This window comes from Pyxicephalus adspersus, chromosome 11 (genome assembly GCF_032062135.1).
Source record: "Pyxicephalus adspersus chromosome 11, UCB_Pads_2.0, whole genome shotgun sequence".
NCBI lineage: Eukaryota > Metazoa > Chordata > Amphibia > Anura > Pyxicephalidae > Pyxicephalus > Pyxicephalus adspersus.
In genome coordinates this window covers 32,097,133-32,119,934 of record NC_092868.1, presented here as the reverse complement: position 1 = coordinate 32,119,934, position 22,802 = coordinate 32,097,133, and the positions used below count along the sequence as shown (strand labels likewise).

At 37.8% G+C, this 22,802-nt stretch overlaps 1 protein-coding gene across 1 annotated transcript; it reads left to right on the top strand.

Annotated features, from left to right (window-relative positions):
* Positions 1-959: 959 nt before the first annotated feature.
* On the top strand, positions 960-22,428 carry LOC140340661 (myelin protein zero-like protein 3). The gene is made up of 6 exons (XM_072425983.1): positions 960-1,158; positions 7,061-7,227; positions 12,562-12,772; positions 14,054-14,216; positions 16,430-16,529; positions 18,779-22,428. Exons 1-6 carry the CDS (start codon positions 1,104-1,106, stop codon positions 18,794-18,796), a joined length of 714 nt encoding a protein of 237 aa, XP_072282084.1. The 5' UTR covers positions 960-1,103; the 3' UTR covers positions 18,797-22,428.
* Positions 22,429-22,802: the final 374 nt, after the last annotated feature.

Genomic DNA, 22,802 nt, shown 5'->3' with positions numbered 1-22,802 from the left:
AGAAATAGAGCCCCATGTGTTGTGCTGCACAAAATCTTGCTTTAAAGTGTGTGTAAACCCGATTACTAAAACTGTATATAATCCTTTAAATGTTTATTTAATTTCAAAAGTAAATTTCAGCCATTTAAAGCTTGCATCTTACCTTACATACCTAGTAATCCTGCATTGAAGGTTCAGCCATGTCCTAAAATAGAATAGTAATAGTCCATCCCTGTCTCACAATTGTGCTCCTGTGTTTTCTCCCCGTCACATAGGCTCCAATGTAAATTACAAGTGGCTGTTTCAACACATATTACACAGAAATATTCCACTATAAGAAGACTTGTCCTGATAAAGGCCATGATCATGCAGCCATTGCATACAGGCAGAAAGTGCCTGCAGGAGATCAGCAATGCTGAGATGCAATAGGAGCGGAAGCAATCCATTTTTCAAGCAATAAATGACAATTATTTATGATACACAGCTCCAACGCCATCCAACTAGGGGTTACATTTACTTTAAGTAAATCCGATGCATTACAGATAAAATGACTGCCTACAAGAGGTTAAATTTAAATTGCCTTCAGGCTTAGTTCCTTATGCAGAGCTATTCGAACTATGTTAAATATTTTACTTTTAAACCTGGTTTAAAATATTCTTACTCAATTACTTTTTTCTTGTTTTTCAGTTGACAAATATCGCTTAGCTGCAGAATCTTTTTTAACTTTTCTTTTAAATTTGCTCCTTTGATTTGAAAGGCAGATTGTTTCCATGAATCTGTCTATTCCCTGACTGGTGATGGAATCTTGCAGGACATGTATTGATAAGATTAGGCTGAATGGAGAGGAGACCATTGTGTTATATATTAGCCATGTGTTGAATACAATGCTAAAGGTTGTACAAATGAGCTCAGGTGGAGGAGGTGGTGGCAGTAAGAGGCAAGCAATGAGCGTCACACACTCTGGTTTCTTTTCAGATCATATGTCATCAGCAGTAGTAACAGGGGTTGGACATAGCACACCGCCCTGCCTGTGAATCACCTGTACACGCAGAGCTGCTACCTGGAGTTTCAGCCATCGCTTCCTGTTTACTCACCTGCAAGTCAGCCTGGGAGAGAAACAAGAAATGGCTCCGTTGTGGGGGAATGTACTATGGCTTCCTGTTCTCGGCCTAGTTATGGGTAAGAATATTGTTACTTTACACTACTGATTTTATAAAATGTTAAAAATCATACCAGACAAAGAGCTGCTGATTTCTTTATAGGCCTGTCGCTTCACATATTTTATTTACATTCCTGTATGTTCTATTTGCTACCACGGCTGGTTCCAGATATAGATTACTGGAGGAGTTTGTGTTTTTTTGCACTTGAGTCTCAGTCGCTGTTTTAAATTGGTATAGGGACAGCGTTTTCTTTTTTGTGTAGTCTCAGAACTGTTTTAAGATAGCACTTGGGGTAAATTGCCTATTCGGACCCTTGCGGGCACTCCACAAGTCAGCACTAAGCCTACCCTGGAGCAGATAGATCACTATAAATAATTATATTAAAATATATTATATTATAATAAAATATAATATACAATAGAATATTACCATATTACCATTTTTATCATTTCTAAGTCACAATAATTTTGTCGGATGATCTGGATGAGTGTTCACTCTGCCTAGCGTCAGATGCTTATGTAAAAACCCAAACTGTATTCAAATATTCACATTTTTAGCTTTCGATCCTTTGAAATGTGATAATTTTTGCCTGTTTGTGTCCTCTTCAATCTGGCTGAATCTTATCCTTATGTTAATTTAAAAATGTATGCAAGCTTTTTTTCTATTCCTGTGTTACAATGTAGAGATGAAAGGAGAATAAAATTAACTTTGAGCTTTACCATTGTGTTATGTTACATAAAATTCAAACTAATGTAATATAATTATAATCAGCTGATCTAAAAGTTGCAAGAAATGTTACAGGCAAAGGCATGTTTTACTATTTATTCCTAGGAAAAGTAAGTGCAAATATATGTATCCTTACATGCTACCAAATTAAAACTCTTATCTGGCATCTTCCCTTCAAAAAAATTGAAATTATCAGACAACTGGGGATCTATTTATAAAGCAGGGAATCTGACATTCACTGAAAGACTCTTTCAGGTCCTTGTGTTTCAATGGCAGTTATTGGTGAATGTTTTTTGGTATATAAATAGACCCCAAATATGTATTCAAAACCCAGACAACACAATCAGGGGGAGAAAAAAATCACTCAAGGTTTAGGAAGCAAATGGCTAAGGCATTTAAGTGGTTATAGTGTGGGGCCAACTAGCAATCATGTTATTAGACTGTTGTTAGAGGCAATTTGTCAAAATTGGGATCAGCAACCAAGATTCTGTAACTGAAAATTGGGAAATGACACTACTGTATATGAGCAGATTAGAAGTTGGCAAAAGATGCTCTTTGACCAGCAAAAGAATCGTTCGTGTGGTATGGCCTTTCTCTCCCCTCCCTTCTTCTCCTTTAGCTAGCTGATCACTATACAATTTGATTGTACAATCTTTGTGCAATGTTATGCTATGTGCACACTCTATATCAGTGTTGCTTGACCTTTTTAACATGGGGGGACCATTAAAATAACTTTCACGCCTTCAGGAAACCCCTTCTGTAATTACTATATCCACAGCTCACAGTATATTAGTGTGGTGGTCTGTATGAAAAATGCCTCTTGAAAACTGGCCAGTGGGAGGAACATCGCCCTAACAAATGGCCAAAAAGATCATTGGTGTCACTTGAACTGACCTAACAGGTACAAATTGCTCAAGGAACCCCTTGCAACCTTTGGAGGAGCTCTGATTCACAAACACTGAGACAGTCAAGGATGAACCAGCAAACCTGGATCTAAAGTAGTAGGAGATTATTTTTAGGAAATTCAATTACTCTGGAACATATTTTTTGGTCCTGTCCCCTTATTCAGGGCTATGGGGGGAGAGTCAATGCACTAATTTGGGACGTGACTCAACAACGATTTCCCCTTGCCCTGCTCCACCACTTGCTGGGATTGCCCCTTATGGACCTCCCCAAGTCCGCCCGTCAGCTTATTACACATATTGTAGTGGTGTCTTGTACTCTAATCTCCACCAAATGGAAATCCAGACTGCCCCCCTCTATGGAGGATTTGTTTGCTCGTATTCAAGACATATGCCTGATGGAGTACCTCACTGCCCTCCTCTGAAACGTCTGAAACAGGGTTGCGAAATTTGAACAGATAAGGGAACCTTGGGATGCCTACTATACCAGTCTACAGGTTTAATATGTCACTGGTTCCAGACGCCACTGTGCTTCCTATCCACCTTTGTTTGTATCCCCCCCTCCTATTCCCCGGCTGAGCTTCGTTTTTTCTTTTTGACTCATTTCTTGTTTTCTGTTGTTTATTTATCCGTTGTTTCCGTATTTTTATAATCTATGGGGTTTGATAGGCCGGTACAGTACGGCCACTGTTTTTTACTGTTACTTACGCCAGAGTTTTATGTACTATTATCAGATGTACCTATCACCCTGTATGCTGTGTTTATGAGATGTTTTGCTGTATAAGCCTGGTTGTCTTTGTATGTAAAAATGTTCAAAAAAATTCAGTTTAAAAAAAAAAAAAAAAAAAAAAAGAAATCCAGTTTGCACTGAACCCTGGTTGAGAAACATTGCTCTAGATGACTATGAACATGACCATTCATCTCAGGTGAAAATCTAGCATGTGTACAGTGGTCCCCTAATATGTTCATTATTCTGACCCCTGGCAGTGTGAGGATGACCTTCCTTTCCTAAGGAAGAGAAAGTTGGCCTGGAGCTGTTTAAGCGGAGGTGCCGCATGACAGGGCAAGTAGGGAAGTTAGGAATGGAAGGGGTTAAGTGTGTTGCAGTGGGCTATGTAGGATTCCATGTGAGTTGGAATTCATTCCACACAGGGCTAAGAATTTGCGGTCGGCGTTGGCGCATCCAGGAGTGGTTGCGGCAAAGTTGGCCAAGGAGGTTCACTTGGGTAGGATGGCGGGCGGGCATGTTGCATGCGTAAATAGAAGTTTTGCTTTCAGATCGTGCTTGTATGTAGGTGGGCTGGATTGTGTTTCTTTAGGTTACAGGAGAGGTGCCGTGCCTGATCTGGATTTTGGGACATTCGTTTGTCTATTGGGGTGTCAGGAGGGTGGATGTGCGGCAGAACGGACGACAGTTGGGCTTGAGACGGGACGATGCCAGGATCTGTTGGATAGGTATTCCGGGCATGCAATGGCGGAGGGTGGTCCCGGAAGTCTCTAGATTTGCAGCATTGGATAGACCACCCAATGTTCTGCTTACCGAACATTATACATGCCGGGGGGAATGACCTGGGGGCGAGGCCCATGAGGGAATTGATCCGGGATATCAAATATGATTGCTTACGCTTGAGGGAGGCGTTCCCGGGCATGGTCCTGGTGTGGTCAGATATTGTGGCTAGGTTGGCATGGCGTAATGGGCGGTCAGTGGAAAGATTAAATCGGGCACGAATTAAGGTTATTAAGGAAGTGGGACGGTTTCTGGTGCGTATTGGGGGGTTGGTTGTGAGACATTGGGAATTGGAGTCGGAGCCCGGGCTCTTTTTGAGAGGTGACGGTGTTCATTTGAATGCGGTGGGCTCGGATTTGTGGCTGCTGAGTTTGCAAGAGGGGGTGCAGAGGGCGCTGAGTGTGTGGAGGCGCTTGCAAACATAAGGCTTTATGTTTGCCGCTGGTGGCGGGGTTTTTTGGTACTAGGTCCATGTAGGGGTTAATGTTAAAGGGGGTAGGGGTCCTGCACGACACTTGGTTGTTGTGGGGGCTAGGTGTGAAAAGGGCTCACCCGTTAAATTGTCCTCGAGGGGGCGTAATCGCGGCTGGGGGCCTGGTTAGTGAGCGGAAGGTTTTTTGGAGAAGTTCTATGGTGGGAGGAATAGTTACATGGACCTAAAAAAGAAAGAAAAGGACTGGCGATAATGTTGGTGTTTAATGTTGTGTTTGAGGTTTTTTATATGTGTTAATTTAAAAGAGTGTTATTATAATTGTTGGTTAATAAAATGAGCTGCTATGGCCGATTTAACCCAACAGATGGTGTGGTCTCTTTATTGGGAAGGTTGGGTTGGATTGGGTTAAGAGCAGTTCATGGCTTCCTATACTTTGCCCTAGTCATGCAGCTGGGTTCTGGTTGCTCGTCCTCCCCACTTCCTCTCTCTATAGAACAGAACAGCTCTGTATGTACAGTGTAAGTTGATATTTTCCAGTGACAGAAAACTGATGTCTGTTCGCTTTCCCATAACTATGGTATATGAGAAATATCTACACAATCTAATTAATTAATATGAAACCACACAGTCCTTTGCTCTAGATGTTGGTAGATCTAACAGATATTGTATATTAAACTGTCATCTTAGAATATTGATTCTTTGCTGGTTGAACTGTCAGAATATTGCTGGTTCCTCGCTGGCGATCAGGATTTGTCCAGCAAGGTGGTAACATCCATCCTACAACCAGGCTGCTTGTAGGCATATTGTCCTTGCTCTTCTTGTAAGGGGGTAGTGTGCATATGAAAAACATATTAGGAAATTGGAATTTAGGGGGCACATCATTTATTTGCCCTTTAATGCCTCCAAATGACACCAACTCTGTCCCCTTTGCATTGTCTTCTGGAAGGAACAAAACAATATTTAGTTTATTATATGGGCCCAATAAATCTCTAGTGATGCTACCAGCCACTTACCTATGAGCAGATTGCTAAGGGAGACAAGATAATACTTACTTGCTCTTATAGAGTTGCTCTCTGCAAGCACAATTCTGCAGCAACTTGGTAGGACTGGGGGAATGCTCTCTATTGCTGATAACTGAAGATGAAAGGATCCCTTGTTTAATAACCCATTATTACAGGAAGGCTAATGTACTAAAGAAAGCTGAGACTTTTCATTCCACTAACTGTTAATATCCACTACAAACAACTGTGTGAATCCTTTGAATAACCAGTAAAGTGAGGGTGCTATTTTATATAATTGAATGTATGTGAATATTAACACAATTTCACAAAGTGAACATTTTGTAACCTAAGTTAATCAGTTTACCAGGGTGTCTACTAATGTTTAATATATTTTATTACAGGGGAGGAAATAATGATAGCTATTTAATAATAATAAAGTGTTTCACCTGTTATCAGAAAAATAACGTTCATTGAATATTGAAACAGAAAAAGGTAGTCACGGTTCATGTGACCATTTAAATGTTAGTTTTAGTAATTTGACAAAAGTTTAATCTTTGAACATTGCCCTCCTGTTAATTTTAAAGCCAGACCCACAGTTATGTGTACCTTGACTAGGCTAAATGATTCAGATTTTCTTTACTGAACCTTGTAAATGTGACATTGGACCTGATTAATTAAAGCTCTCCAGAGGGAAGAAAATAGATTGTCACGGGTGAAAATGGATTTAATTTCCTAAAGATAATCTTCTACCACTCAGACCGTTCATCTTTGACTGTCTCAGTGTTTCTGAACTAGGGCTCCTCCAGAGGTTTCTTGGAGTTTCTTGAGCAATTAGCAGTTAGTGACTCTCAGGCCAGTTTAAGTGACACCAATGATGTTTTTGGCTATCTGTAAAGGTGACATTCTTCCCACTGGCCACCAATGTAAGAGGCATTCTCCCTACTGACCTCACACTAATACACTGTGAGCTGTGGATATAGAAACGACAGCTAGGGTTTCCTGAAGACCTGAAAGTTATTTTGAAGGTCCCCCACATGTTGAAAAGGTTGGGAAACACTGCTCTATGTTCTCCAGTCTTGGGCAGATGTAATAACTCAGCGGCAACATTAGGAGATTTCTTCTTGTGACAAAACGATAACAGGACCAGGGTATCCACACAGAAAAGGGGAAGGAAGCCAGAAACATACTATACACGCTCATGGAAAGATTTCTATTAAACATAATCTGTTTAGACGGGATCATTCTTTGTCCACCTTGTGCCTCATAGATTTTGGGATAAGTATTAATGCTTTGCTACAGAAAAATTATTTTAATGCTATATCCATTTTTGTTAAATCCCTGTCCTTTATCAGGTATCCCTGGAGTTTTACTCGTAGACACCCGCATGGACTCCGCTGTATATGGTGTTGTTGGAGAATCAGTTAAATTATGGTGTGGCTTCTACTCAACTGTTCCTGTTTCTAAATTTGTAACTGTTGACTGGAGATACCGCCAAAAGGATGGAGGCCCTACTGTTCCAGTGAGTACTGTAATTAAAAAAGAAATAATCTTTATTTATATTTGTAAATTAGTCATAGATGAAAGACAGGAGCTGGATCTTGTATGTAAAATTACATTTATTAGACATGTGCACATACATATATGTCTTTATGGTACAAGCATGAGTACATATAAATGGTACAGACACTGTTGGGGCACTTTATGTGTTTGTATTTTTTTTTTAACCTAACAGTTAGTGTGGGTAAAAATATGTGATGTTCACTTTCTGATTTGTTGTTAAAATTGTAGGTTTAGGCAAGCTTTAGGTAGGCGTAACTAGAAATCAGTGGGCCCCGCACCAAAAAAAAAAGAGGTTAAGCCCATGTACCATTTACACCCTTTCTAGTGACATCCCTCATTCATACCTCTCACAGTATAAGTAGGTCCATGTCATTTATACCCCTCACACCATAAATTACCCAATGCCAACACCATGGGCCATAATGGATATACTTCTGGCTGATCCTAAATACACTCACTGCAAACCCCCAATCTCGAATACACCTACTGGTGCTTCACTGAATCTGGATGGTAATTTAGAATTTTCAAACTTTACTTGTGACACACAAACATCTGCAATGAGGGATCCATCAACTGAAAATATAAGGAACCATTTGCAATGTGCTAGATCACACAGAATCCAAACTAAAGAATGGACTGTGCATTCACTGTGGTGTGCAATAGTACATTGATACCATCAAAATTTTCATGGAACAAGTGGATTATATTGAAAAATTATCAAACTAAAGTTGATACATATGAGTTTCTGCAACTGTCCCTGCCCCAACTGGGTAGAACTGCAACTGGGCATGTGTTGCAAAAAAGGTTTGATATAATTGGAGTTTCATACAACTTCAGTGTATATCTTATCCATACTTAATATAAAAAATAAAATCTCTTCTAATTGTAAATATTTCAATAGTGGGGTATCTGGTGTTCCAGTTTTGTGGTCCCTGATGTTGCCATAACTTCAGAGATTCATAGTTTGGCCCAAGAAACACATTATCGTCAGTCAGTATGGAAGCAACAAATAAAGACCGCAATAGGAATATGTGCCAAAAAAACTTGGACTATTTATTTTCTGGCTACAGTGATAAATAGAATTTCAAAATGGTTTGATTAAATCCCACTTTTTTAAAACATACTGTTAGGTTTATGGCAGTAGAATATGAAGAGGACATACGACTGTGGTAGGAATTTAGATTGAAAAAGCCTCTGAGAAACAGTTAGTGACATGACTATTGACTCTGTAAAATGCTGTCTTATATGTTGAGCGAAATAAACATATGATAATAATGATAAAAGATGCAAAGAGCTGTCATTTACGTAGTAATTGTAAAAATAAGTAGAGCAACTTTAGTTTTGTAGAGTGGTGTTTAATGGAATACTTTCTGTAGTTTTTTAGAAAAAGATATTGTAATGAATTAGAGAGAATGGAGTTCCTGAAATGGTGAACTTTGAAAGATACCACAATTGTAAATGAACTCCAAAATTAGGGCTAGGATGGGAGTACACCGGTCAAAGGATGTGTTCTTTGATGTGGAGTTGTCACACTTTTACGTAAGATCAGGCAGATTGTGCACAGCACCAGTTCTTAAGGATACAATATGCCGTCTATCCCTAGTGCTGTAGTGGAATAACATCATAGGAAAAAAGATAAAACATGCAGCTTATTTATAACCATAATACCATTCCTACTAATTATAACCTTTTACTGAAATTAACTTCAACCTGGTAACACAGTTTACCTATATAGACATACTTCACATACTTTGTTAATGAATTACAAGGGTAAGACTATTTATCCAGTGACTGAACGAAGAACAGTAGCTCCATATAATCTGAATTAGTCCATCAGGGTTGGTTTATGAACCTATAGGCTCTTGTGGCTTGATTGAAACCTATTATTACAACTAATTGTTTTTAATGAAGGACTGGTAAATAGGAATATGATAAAGATAGGCGAATCTATTTTATGATGTTAAGTAGGCTATAGCTTCCCAATGGCAGTAGCATGTAGTTGTGTAATCTTTACATTTTGGTTCATTTTAAACATTGCTTAATACATGTCTTGCCATAAGTATAATTGGTTTGTAAGAACTGAAGGCTTGTGAGTGTATATTGGCTAAGGAAGGAGTTCTAAATGTTCCTAAAAATTGCCTGCCTAGGCAGGTCTTGACAAAGAATGAATTCTTTCATTTGGGTTACCACAATCATCTAGCGTTTGTAAAAGGACAATTATTCAAGATATAGAAATAGAATTACTTTAATTGTTACCTAAATGTTGAATTTCTATAAACTGCTTGGTAGAAATCAATAAATGCTGATAAAAATGTAGGGTACAAATTGAAAATAAAAACCTATATATATATAAAATAACTTCTCTATTATAGATTTACCATAGAATTAAAGACAAAAGTGAAATTAAAGCCTAATCACAACACTGTTTTTCTTGAGAAGACACACCTCATCGAGGAACGTCTCCTCTATTTTGTGTTTCTTGTTTTGTATTACTAGCAAAAAGTGCAAAATGAAGCTTTCATAGTCTGAAATGATTAATATACAGTATTTATATAGTTCCAACATAATACGCAGCGCTGTAAGTTAAATGTAAATGACAAACAGATACAGACAGTGACACAGGAGGAAGGGAGGACCCTGCCCAGAAGAGCTTACAATCTAAGAGATCTTGGAATGCATATTTTTGCTTGGCTCTGTAAGTGTGCATACATTCTGGCAGCCTATTCTTCCTAAATTAAGGATTTATGTAAATTCTGGAAGGATTTGGGCAATGCTACAGGAATATTTTGTGCCAGAAATAGGAACTTTGGAAAGATTTGCAAACAAAGATCTCAAAGATCTGCAAACAAAGAAAATTAACTTTTCATTTTCAACCTTGTACATTTTAAATCATTCACCATTACAATAGTGTTATTATAGATATTTAGATAAAATTATTTTAGCTCTATTGTTTACAACTATTGCCCTACTGGAATGGCGTCTCTCCTAGCTCCATCACTGATTGGCTAAATACTAAAGTCATACGTTAGGAGAGCTTTGCTTCCATTTGATTTGTGTATATGTCAATTTCTGTTACACATACAGTTTCTGTAAATATATGTGAGCCTGATTTAGCTCTGCTCTGTCTTATATACATATTTTGGATTCACAGTAGGCACAAGTGGCTTTACTTATGATGTCTTTACTATGCCACAGTACAGTCTTGCCATTCATCTGTACTGTGGTGCTAAAAAGTGGTGTTTTTGGGATAGTAGTTAAAGGAGCTGATTAATTAATTCCAGAGGCTCATGTTTTATCCTGGCACTCCTGCATTCAGGCCTTTTAGAGTCGTTAAGGCCCAGTACTATTTAAAGTCTAAAGTACAGTATTGCGAACCAAACACCAGCAGGCTGCTTTCTGTTTTAGATAAAATTACCATATATTTGAACCCCAGATATGTAATGTGTTTGAGCTTCCAATTAGTTAGGTGAATTACTTGTTTGACATCCTCCATATTGTTATCTAGGTTAACAAAAATAGTTGATTTACATTGTTTGTGTTGAATTCCTCTAATACTGCATGTCCAATTCAAATGAAATAAGGGAGGTTGCAAATTCTTGTTGAGTGCCAAATATCATAAGAAATAGAATTACTTTAATACTAACATTGTTGTCATATTTCTCACATTTTTCTCAGAAGACCTTTGCCAAGCCATATCTGGAGGATTTGTAACCAAATCAAACACATTCCTAACATAAGTGTTTATCAAAAAGAAGTTTGCTGCTCTTACAAAAGTATACAACATGTATGGACATAATAATTGTTCTGAGCTAAGTGGTTACTTTAGAGCATTTATAACATTTTTATCCAGAAACAACAGGTACTGATCAGTTGATTGTGGAGTCTTTGCTATCTTTAAAATACAATAATTAAAAAATTATAAAATTATATAATAAAAAAAAAATTGCCTACTTTATTAAGTTTGTATAATTATTTTCAATAAATGCAGTGGTTTGCAATTTTTCAGCATTGGGGTTTATGTTCCCAGGAAGTCTATCTGGGCTTTTTTCACACCCAAAAGCACAAAATGCTTTCATAATTTTTTTTAATAATCTAAATGATCTAACAATTGACTTCATAATTTCCCAGAGCATTTTCTTTTCTTAGGCATGATGCTGCATCCATCTTCATTCTGAGGTATTAAGCTTTAATCTAGAAAGATCAGGCTCCTAAGTGTCATTACAACAGTAATCTGTGATAAAATGATTTATAGTCATATTTATCTGTGACATATGCAAACAATCTTATCTAGGAGAAGGTTTCTATTAACAACCAAATAATGTGCAGTCTTTAACCTCTGGGTTATAAATACTTGCTTGTTTTGAGAATCTGTTTTAAAGGGTTATTGAACTATAATGAGACTGTTACTTTGTCCTAATTGTTTTCTAATCTCAGCATTGTTTCAGATTTATACTTTTTAAAGCATCATTTTGACTGGGGCTTAAATAAATACATTTTTACACTAGTCATTTAGAAAATAGACAAATTCCTTTCTAACTACAATTGTGTCTGTTTAGTCCAGGCATACCGTATACGGCCCAATAAGGTTGTTTCCCTGGCCTGTTGGGTGGTCCGCAGCTCTGGCTGGTGCCACCCCGAGCAGGGTCAGGAGAAGGACCCCACTGGGGGGGGGGGGGCGCACCGGCCATGGCTGCAGAACACGTCCCCCATTTGCATCCCGGCTCGTGGAGATGGGCGGGCTGTGTCCCTGCACACAACCCGCTCACTCAGATCTGAGCCTGTGATGGGAGAGTGGGTGGGTTATGCCATCATGACATCACGTTCAGTGGTGTCATGATGGCCTAACCCTGCCGACTTTCCTATCGGCCCGGTCCCACTGTCAAACGTTATATCAGATTGTGGCCCCTGACTGAAAAAGTTTGCCCACCCCTGGTCCAGTCCTAAACATTTCTTTTGGGAAGTTATTACTTTACCATTATTAATATTACAGGGTATACCATAAAACCAATATTAGGTAATTTGTGAAACCATATGTTATTTTACTCATAGTGCTCACTGTCTATTGCAAGGTCAACTTTTTCATTTGTTTCAAATCACTTCTACAAAAGGGAAACACTTCACAACTCTTTCCTTAAAAGCATACCCATAAACATTAACACACATGTGAAGAATTAAGTTAAGTTTCTGGAATAATTTAGTATATAGTTTAACTAGTTGTGACATTTTATTGTTCTTTAATATATTGATACATTGGTCATTTCCACTGACAGGCTCTGTTATTTCCCATTTCCAGATTTTGCATTATCAGTCAAAGGCATACCCAATTTTAGAGGGATCCTTTAAGGATCGTGTAACGTGGGAAGGAGATGTTGAAAGAGGAGATGCTTCCATTCGGATAGAGAACCTAAGGCTTACAGATAATGGCACACTGTTCTGCGTGGTGAGAAACCCTCCAGATGTTCATGGAAAAGTTCCTGAGATGAAGCTAACTGTCACTCTGCACAGTAAGTTTATTATAGTACAGAATAGGGGTTATGAAGTCCACGATGGAATACCTTCCCAGTTTATCTTCTAATTACATATTAGAGAATAGATTCAGTTCAGCTAATCTCTCCTCACAATACATTACAAACATCTTTATTTTAGTTTGCTTGTACATATTGTGCAAATTAGGGAATGTTTTTCGGTGTTTCCAATGGGCTGACTTCATCAGGCTTGTTATAACATTTGTAGCACAATAAAACCAGAATCAAAAACATTATAAAGAAATGCAGGGCATTACTCATTGCACTATTGTGCTGCACTGTGCTACATTGAAGTGCAGATGTTTTTTTGAACCACTGAATAATATGTACTCTTGTTGGGGTTCCATTCACTAACCTATGCATTTAACATGCAGCACAATGATTTTAACTTGCCATTCAAGCTCAAATTGGGCTTCCTATTTTCACTCCTAGTGGAGGAAAGGAACAAATGGTAAACATATGAAACTAAGCATAAGCAGCTACTGGGTGACTGTAGTTAAGCAAATTAAGCATGGACTGCTGTGTCAAGGATTCCAGGATGTAATGTTTCCAGAAAAATGTCATTGCTGAGCAACACGTGGGAAAAGCAATATATAATGTGCACCAGGAGATTTTACTGTAGCACCCAGCTGTGGTTTGAAGAAGCCATTTTTATTGTAAGAACAATGCTTATTTAGGAATATGATGCACATGAAGCTGCTTAGCCAGTCATGGGGTGAGAAATGTAGGAATAGTTGATTTATAGTAATAATAGGTAAACAGAACAGAAAAGACGGCTTTTTAATATTTCTATGTTATGAATCATAATAGTTAACCAACAATACATATCACATAGGATCAAACAGATCATTCATACAGAGTATCTTGTTCCCGACATCGCACATTGGCTTCTTCAGGGGACTCTGAGACTTAGGTTGGTACGCTCCAGTTTTTGGTTGTGGGTGTGATAAGGAGAAGAGTAGTAGATTTACTCAGTAGTTGAATGTAGAATTGTGGGGAGACTGACTCTAATTACCGTTTGTCATTGTATTGGTTATGAAATATCTTCGCTGACGGATTAATTCATAAGCTGCTATTATTTTGTTACACACATAATGTGTTTGTTGCACAAACTTGTGTTTAAAAATTATCTACGTAAACAGGCAAGTAATCCAAAAATTATACATTTAATGTAGTATTGCAGCTTGTAGTAATAAAGCTTGGTTGTTTATTTGCTTCTTACTATAAATGTTGATTGTGTCTCATATTTATTTTCCTTAGGTCTTTCCTTTAAATTTAATACTGCCATATTGCTGGCTTCATTGGTGTTTATTCCATCAGTTTTGGTCGCCATTGTATTATTAGTAAGAATGAAAAGAGCAATCCGGAGAGAAAGATCCAGGAACAAGAAGAATAAAAAGTCTCCTATTGAAGCATCTCAAGAGTGAGTGTCACAAAAAAAGAACAATATTTTATTTTGTCATCAATAGTCTGCAATTACTTGGTGGCCTTGTATATAACCTGTACATGAGATACTTGATTTTAAATTTTAAATGGCCAATTTTAGATTCAGCACACTGCTGCAAACCCCTTGGTATGTTTCCCAAGTCGTTTTATGATTAGAGCAGGACGCATGTTAGTCTGTTAAACATTTTTATTATGACTAATTTTTGACATGTGTACCTAGCTTTAGGGGGATTGTTGAATTTTGCGTAAGGGCAACATTTTGGTTTGCCAGGCTGTTGCCAGTGAAAGAGTAGGTTAATATAAGTCTACAATACTAAAACCAAAACGATAAAGAGCAGTTTTCACCTCTTAGGTCAGTTTAGATGGGGCAATTGATCTTTTTGGTTATCTGTAAGGGTGACATTCTTCCTGCTGACCACCACTATTGTATTGTGAGCTATTGGTAAAGTAATTATAGAAGTCTCTCTGACGACCTAAGAGTTATTTCACGGGTTCCCCGGTGTTAAAAAGGTCAGAAACAGCTGTCATAGAGAGTTAGGCTAGGTACACACGTGCAATATATATCGTTTGAAAACGAAAGATCCATAATTATTCCAGATTATTTTTAACAATCGTATTCTGCACAATTCTGTACATGCTGTAATGATACGATCCTTCAAATATAAACCACCAATAATGTACAAACTAGGAACGTTCGTTTTATTGATTGTTCATGCAGGAAGGGACTTGTACAGGAGAAAGTGTATCACAGAACAACCTACGATCCCAGAACTACCGTACACACAATAGATTACGAACGATCGTCTCCCAATCAGATCCGCCGGAACGAGTGTTCATTTCCAGCGAGATTCCTCGTTCGTTGACCAGTCGTTGTGCACATTTTTTGTTAACAATTATCGAACAATCTGTCGTGGATCATTCGTTTCGAACGACAATTATTGCACGTGTGTACGCAGCCTTAAGCTACGTACACACGTCAGATTTTTATCGCCCGATAATCGGCATCGGCCAATTATCGGGCGAAAATCTGCTGTGTGTACAGTCGGTGTCGTCCATCGTCCGGACGACCGACCTGCCGGATCCACGGACGATGGACGACAGCCGATCCTAATGAAAGTGAAGGGGAGAGCGCGCAGCAGGGTGCCGCTCCGTCGCTCTCCCCCTCCCCTCTCCATAGAGCATGAACGGTGCTGTATGTACAGCACCGTTCATGCATCGTGCACTCCCTTGTCGTTGGAAAGGATCGTGAAAGATCCTTTCCAACGACAAAAATTGGAAGTGTGTACGCAGCTTTAGACACATGTGTTCTTGAATTGTGTTAGAATCCTTAATTTGTGTCTATCATTACTGTCATTTAATTACAAACCAGACATAAAGATTAGCTAACTGAGCAAACATGTTTTTCCTTTGATTTAAAAGGACAACTGGAAAACTTGTTTACCTGGTTGTTCAACAGAGTTAAGTGCTGTCTGTGATGCTTTTTATTTGCGTTCACTGGTAATTTTCAGGAAAAGCTTTTGTGAATATCTAACTGTTGTTGCAAATACAAATAATGGATGGGACCTCTGTTGTTGTATGCCACATGTAGCATTTACAGTGAAGTCCTTGGACCCCAGCAGTAGTAAAAGTGTTGAATTGTAAATGGCAGTCTCATGTAACAGTTTACAACTGTTTTCCGCAGCATGACTCTAATCTGTAATCATTCCCTTAACATAGTCCCTCTGACCATTTCCTCTAGTAAGTCCACATTGAGACTGCCATTTTCAACCAGGGTTTCACCAGAGGTTGCTAGGGGTTCCTCGAACTGTGCATCATTGACCACACATCTGATTATGCTCTCATAGTTCTGGCACCAACTCCACTCGGCAGAGCCAGCTGCATGATGATGTTTTTAGATGTCCATAAGGATATTGTTATAGCCACCACTGTATGGTAGAAATATTTCCAATGGTTACTGATTGTACCCCCAAAAAATGGTTTTAGTAGGGGTTCCCCAGGGTCTTAAAGGTTCCTTGGTGTTAAAAGGCTGGGAAAGTCTGGGAAAGTCTTTGACAATCTTCTGTAGCAAAATATATGATTAATATAGGCTGACCGGAACATCAGATGCTGCCCCTATATTTGACAACCACTGCTATATAAAGAATTATCCTTTGTGTAAAAAAAGAAATAAAATGTACTTTACTTCCTCAGCTGTGTCTATGATGATAGTGAAACTGCTCCTCTTCACCGAACTTCTGCATCAGAGAAACCCCCCAGCTGTCTGGTGCAGCTTTGCCTACGATGTGCAGATGTAAGTTAAACCCCTTCATGAATGGGGCTATTTTTATGCCTTTGTTACAAGAGTTCATATTGCTATTTTGCAGTGTGTAGATTCCCATTCAAGGCATGAGGAGAGGAGTGTGAGAAGGCATGACTGCAGAAAATATAATGAGATAAGTAGTGGCAGAGGGTATGACGAGGCAGTCAATCTGCAATATGCATAGAATATATTGTAAATGGGAAACTGAGATTGGTGCCAGAAAATTTAGAGTGAACCACAGTCAGCAATGCCAGACAACAAAATATGAATGAAGAAGAATCTGCTACAAATGCTGGTGCAGACTTTACATGCAACTTTGGGGACATTAACCTCCTGGGCGGTTCACTTCTGTCCGTTTTTTTATGTCAAAAAGGGGTACATTGTTTTTCATGAAAATTTTTTTACAGTATAATAGTATGAGTATAAAAGTTTGGAACACAGAATCATGTCAAAATAATAAATAAATAATAATAAAAAAAATAACTTTTAAAATAAAAAAATATACTATTATATTATACTGTAAAAAAATGTTTATGAAAGACAATGTACAGCTTATAGACATATAAATCCACTGTTCAATTTCAATACAGTTATTTTGTATTGATTGCAATACAAATAGATTTGAATTTCCCACCCCGAACGGAACTTCTGCACGCACCGACGTCACCGGAAACTCCCCCGGTGACTCATCGAGTGCAGAGAATGCTGGCAGGAGGAAGAAAGAAGATGCGAAGGACGACGAACGACGATGAAGGACGACGACAGATCAGGTAAGGCTTGATTAACTAATATGTCCTATAGGTTTAGCTACCCAGAGTGTGACTGGGGGTTACCGCTTCCAGCTTCTTTTTTCTACCCGAGTCACACTTGGGGTTACCGTTTAGGAAGTTAAGATTGTGTTGCACAGTGCACACTGGTAAGGGAACAACGTATGTCGGGGACATGGTCCTTTATGATAAAATAAAAATGTCTCTACTTAGATATATATAAAAATTATTCATCATTAAATTGGTTCATTAATGGTTGATGAATTTATTCCATGGTGATTATTACTATTGTAAATGGAGAGATGGTATTAAAACCCTACATTTACAAATTAGAATGGCCAAAATGGAGGGAAGGGATCTCAATCAAATTTCTTAAAATTACAACTAATAACACCAGGGCAAATACACTGCAGAAACCAACGTGTTTCATAGCTTTAGGTTACTTCTTCTGGAGAGTTAGTAAACAAACTTCAAATCATTGATCATAAGATGGTATAGCACAATCATTGTCACAGCCTCCAATAGAACCAAGCAGCAAGTTTAACCCACTTTAGTAATAGCTGAAGAGATTTAAATAGAGGTAAACAGCAAAACTTCTGGGTTTTAAATATACTGCCATGGACATAGATGAAAAGATTGTAAGGTAGCTGGATGCTCAGGAATGAAAGGCTCTGACAACCAGGTCCTATCAATCTAATTTCTTAAATTTAGCAAAACGAAATAGTTTGAATAGGCTATTGTAATGTTTTAGGGAGTGCCAGTCTGCAAATAACCGGGTCACATAGCAAATATAGGAATGTTAGAAAACAACAAGTTTGTGAAGTTCCTTGTGTTTGTTATAGGGTCTTGCTTCACCTTGTAATCCTCTTGAATAGTAAAAAGGGACAGATAACAAAGACAAAGGATTTTTACCTGTCTGTGTTTAACCATTTACATAAAAAAGCATTAGGTCCATACACATACATTAGTATCTTTATAGTGTGGGATTATTTGTTTTAAATAAATAGCTGCTTTAGGAGACATCTTACCCAAACTGAGAGGTTATTGAAAAACAACCCCCACTTACATACTTCCCCCACTCTATTGGTCCCAAGAGTCTTGGACTCCTGTGACTCCCTCACCTAATGAGTGGCCATCCCCGGGGCCCAACATTATGTAAGGCAGAAGGAGGGATATCAATCCTGGATAGGTATCAATACAATAGAATTGAATGATGGTGTGGAGGGAAGATTGACATCAATGGATAGGGGTGTTGTTCATTTAAGAGAACCTGTCATTTAGCCCTGATTGGACAGCCAATCATGGCCAGCTCTTCTCCTATGAGTCCTATGGTAAATCTACCTCAAGAGACACCTCTAATGCATAGGAATGTAAATCCAACACATGTTATACTGGGGTCTGTGTCACTTATCTGCTTTATATTTGGTTTTTTTGTTTTATTCATATGTTAACAATATTTTTTCTCTGTTTAAGGATTCAGATGAATACTGAGATGTTGAGTTTCTCTTTGTGACTGGAAATATGCGGACTATGAAGGCGTTGTACAAAATTATATGGACAAATACTTGAACTTCATAGATTTACTTTCAGACTGACAAGATAAATTCCAAATATAATACAATGACACAGAATTTAATTTTAAAATGCTGAAGAACTTAAAATATTTGAAAGTACTGTACATATTTTTTTATATTTGACAAACTATTAATTGATTAGGTCACTCTTAGTGTCTTGTACAGTTCCGTACATTGTTGAACACCAGCTATATGACTAGAATCACACCTATTAACATGTTTCGTTTCTACTGCTGGGAGATATTTCTTACCTGGAAAAATATTGTCCGTGAAAGACTACATCTTAGAAGATTTCTTTTGTATACATTCAACACAACTTGAATGAATGCCAGTGAACAACTGATTACAACCAAAGGGATAACCAAACTGAAAGAACGTCTAATGAAGTTTACTGATCCTTAGATATGGTGGCTATTTTTTTGTTCACCAATAACATTTTCTGTTCTGTAAATTACTAATCTCAATTACAAATTATTAAGCCCCCATGTAATGGGCTTGACATGTTTAAAGTCCAGGTATGGTTCCCCCCATAGAGCACAAAAGTTTGTAAAGGAATGATGAATTCAGCATCCTCAAGGACTGGTAAGCTGCAATATATTAAATTTGATGTCTTTGGGTGTAGATCACTTGAGGATTTTATTGAAGCTCATATGTAGATACTTATGTGATTCATCTAAGCACTAAGCACACTTTAACAAGGTACAGGATATTCCTGGCCTTTGTTGTTTCCATCACCAAGCAGTATTTGTTGACATTAGATGTATAATATGAAGCAGTTTGGCCTTGTTAAACCTTGTATACAAAATGGCATTCTTTACCCTCTGCATTACCTGACAGATCTATTGTGTCTTATATGACTTCAGATTCATCTTAAGGTATTTTTTATTTAATATTACGTCTGTATGCGGTAAATTATTATTCGCTTGTGTATGAAAGTTTTTAAATACAAACACTGCTACCAATATTACTAAATCAGTGTTTCTCAATTGGGGTTCCGTAAATTTCTTCCAGAGGTTGCTGGGGGTTCCCTGAGCAATGAGCAATTTGTGACTCTCAGGTCAATTAGAGACACCAATGATCTTTTTGTCTATCTGTAAGTGACATTCTTCCTACTGGCCAGCAATGTAAGAGATATTGTTCCCACCATCACACTAGTATACTGTGGGTTGTGGATATAGTAAATGTAGCAGAGGTTCCCTGGAAGTTACCTTTTTAAGGGTTTCCCCATGGAAAAAGGTTGAGAAACACCTTACTAAATCAAATATACATGTACTAAATCAAATATACATATTGGAATCCCCTTAATTTATCTGGCTTCACAAGGATTTTTTGGCTAGGAGTCGATTAATTCAGCAATACCTGAATTTTCTATGTTGCTGACATGATGTACAAAGTTTTCTTTAGCAGTATTGAATTCCATAATTTATTTTATCTTTTAAATAACAAGAAATACAAAGAAAAAAAGTGTGTTTTATTACAAAGTATCATAAAGTTATATACAATGCAGATGAGGCTTTTAATTTTTAAATGCTTGCAACCCATTTGGACTGGGCTACATTTTCACAAAATACGCTCTTTTGTAAAGCAGAGAATCTGACATTCATCAATATTCTCTGATGAATAATCACTGCCATTTAAAGAGCCTGGAAAAATCTCTACTAGAGAATGGTGCTGAATGTCAGATTTACTGCTCAATAGACACCAATGCGTTGTCATGCATTAAGACAGTCCAATAACACACTATAAAAACACACCTGACCCTTTAACATAGGGCACCACAATGCATGGTATGTGCTTGTTTGTTGAGGTGCCAGTGTACCACATACTACCACTATGGAAATATTTCAATGGGTCCTTGCACATTAAAAAAAACTGCTTTGTGTAAATATTAGGCCAAAAATTAGACAAAGCAAGAAAATGAAAATGTAATTAAGAATAATTATAGATAACATGGGCTTAGTTAAGGGCTACATAGGAAAAATGTATTTAATTTTTTACTTTTAGGTTTGCTTTAGTAAGGTAGATGCAATAGGCTTCATTTACAAACACCAGTCAGTCATGTGACTTCAAGTTTTAAATTAAAGTTTAAATTAGACTGAACAGAAAATACCTATGAAGAATGAGGAATTTGCTATTGTAAATTGCGCCTAATGGGGTTTACACCTACCTCTACATTGCATCGCTCCCCGCCGGGCAGCAGTGATTCTTACACAACCAGCATCTGCACATGTGATAGCTGGTAGCAATGAGTAATACTAGTACCACTCACTGCTGCTCCTATTCATTTGCTATGGGGCTGCTGCAGGGCTGAGAGGCCATGGTTTCTGGTATGAGTAAGTGGTAAATGCCCCACAACCTCACCATCAATGTGAATTTAGCCTAGGGGCCCTGTCATGGCATTTTTGTAACAGATTTAATTGTGACTCTGCAGTGTTTTACAACAATTACTGATTTAATCTCTGGCTGCAAAAGAAAAGAATGACGCTTTTTTAGCTAAGCCCAGTGATTAGCAGCTAAGTTTATAATAAGGAATGAAAAACAATTGTTGCTGGCAATCCTTATACTGATCTGCAACGCTACCAAAATGCAAAAAAAGTTATTTTTTAGCAAATAGCTATAATTTTCCTGGCAAGAAAGCATTTAAAATAATAAAGGATTGCAGCCCATGAATTGCCTGTATGACATTGCTCGAACTTCTGATTTAGCCAATCACAATGGGTTTATTTTTGTTTGCATTTTACCAAGCACTGGCTTTGTAACATTTGGTATACTGATCAGTGTTATATGGTTAAAAAAGTTGCTCTGGTACACACCGATCAAGATCTCAGTTTTCAAATTAACAGTGAGGACCAGCGGCTGTATATGTGGGAGTGTGTCCAGCGAGCAACCAGCGATTTTAATCTCTTGTTGCTGAGGGATTAAATTGGAAGCCCAATTAGGCTACAGCTAGACATATTTTTATAGTGGATTAATGATTGCTAAACAAATGGAACAAATGACCACCTATGCAGTGAACTATACAAGTAGCATGTACTGATCAATTGCACATGATTGGACTTGACAGTGTTGCAGACTGATTGCTCTTTCATGCTACATGTGTATCTTGGTCCACACTGAGCCATGCTGATCCAAACAATTATTACTAGTGATTTATTAGAGGGGTTAGCCTACTTAAAATCTTCAGTCTACATCTAGATCCCTGGTAAATCTCTGCAGCAAGACATTAAAATCGCCCATTAAGTTTTTGTGCTTGTTTTGACTTGATGCTGTAACATTTTGTACATAAGAAAAATCTATTATACTCTATGTTTATTTATACAATATGTAATTATTAAATTCATCCAGAAATCTTGTTTGTTTTATTTTCACATACTTTTCTTTTTGTTTGTAAAATCTTCTATCTGTTCAGAGTTCTAAAAAATGTACTTCTTGCTGCACTGATAAATGTTCTCTAAATTACACTGTTTTTAAAGATTATAGCTTTAACAGAAATGTTTATAACAGTTTTTGGGAATATCTAAATAAAAATATACATAAAACACTCTATAATATGTTTGATACATATCTTTGATAATAGAAAGAAAACATACATGAGGATAACAAAATGATACATTTTAGTGGAGACTGATAATTCTCTTGCTCTTCCAAGTTTTATCAGCATTGCCCCTCCCACCAGTCAATCAGGAGATAGTCTCTTACTCGCACTTGGATATTTAATTGGCTCAGACACACCACTCAGCGTTCCTTCATTGTGTCCCCACTAATAATGAGCCCCCTAGCTCTGCTGAGCATTTCCTATACACCTGCTGGCTAAATAAGTGCTTTCCCAGACCAGCTCCCGTGTTAATCCCTTGTTGCCAAATCTGTTGGTCCCTGTCTGTTCCCTTGTGCTGTTCCAGTGTCACCCATGCCTCCTTTGTCTT

What these genes read in the sequence shown, in the direction of transcription:
- LOC140340661 (XM_072425983.1), top strand. Translation starts at nt 1,104, where the DNA reads ATGGCTCCGTTGTGGGGGAATGTACTATGGCTTCCTGTTCTCGGCCTA. An exon ending in TGTTCTCGGCCTAGTTATGG is followed by an intron (nt 1,159 to 7,060) that starts GTAAGAATATTG and finishes GTCCTTTATCAG; the next exon opens with GTATCCCTGGAGTTTTACTC. An exon ending in CCTATTGAAGCATCTCAAGA is followed by an intron (nt 14,217 to 16,429) that starts GTGAGTGTCACA and finishes TTACTTCCTCAG; the next exon opens with CTGTGTCTATGATGATAGTG.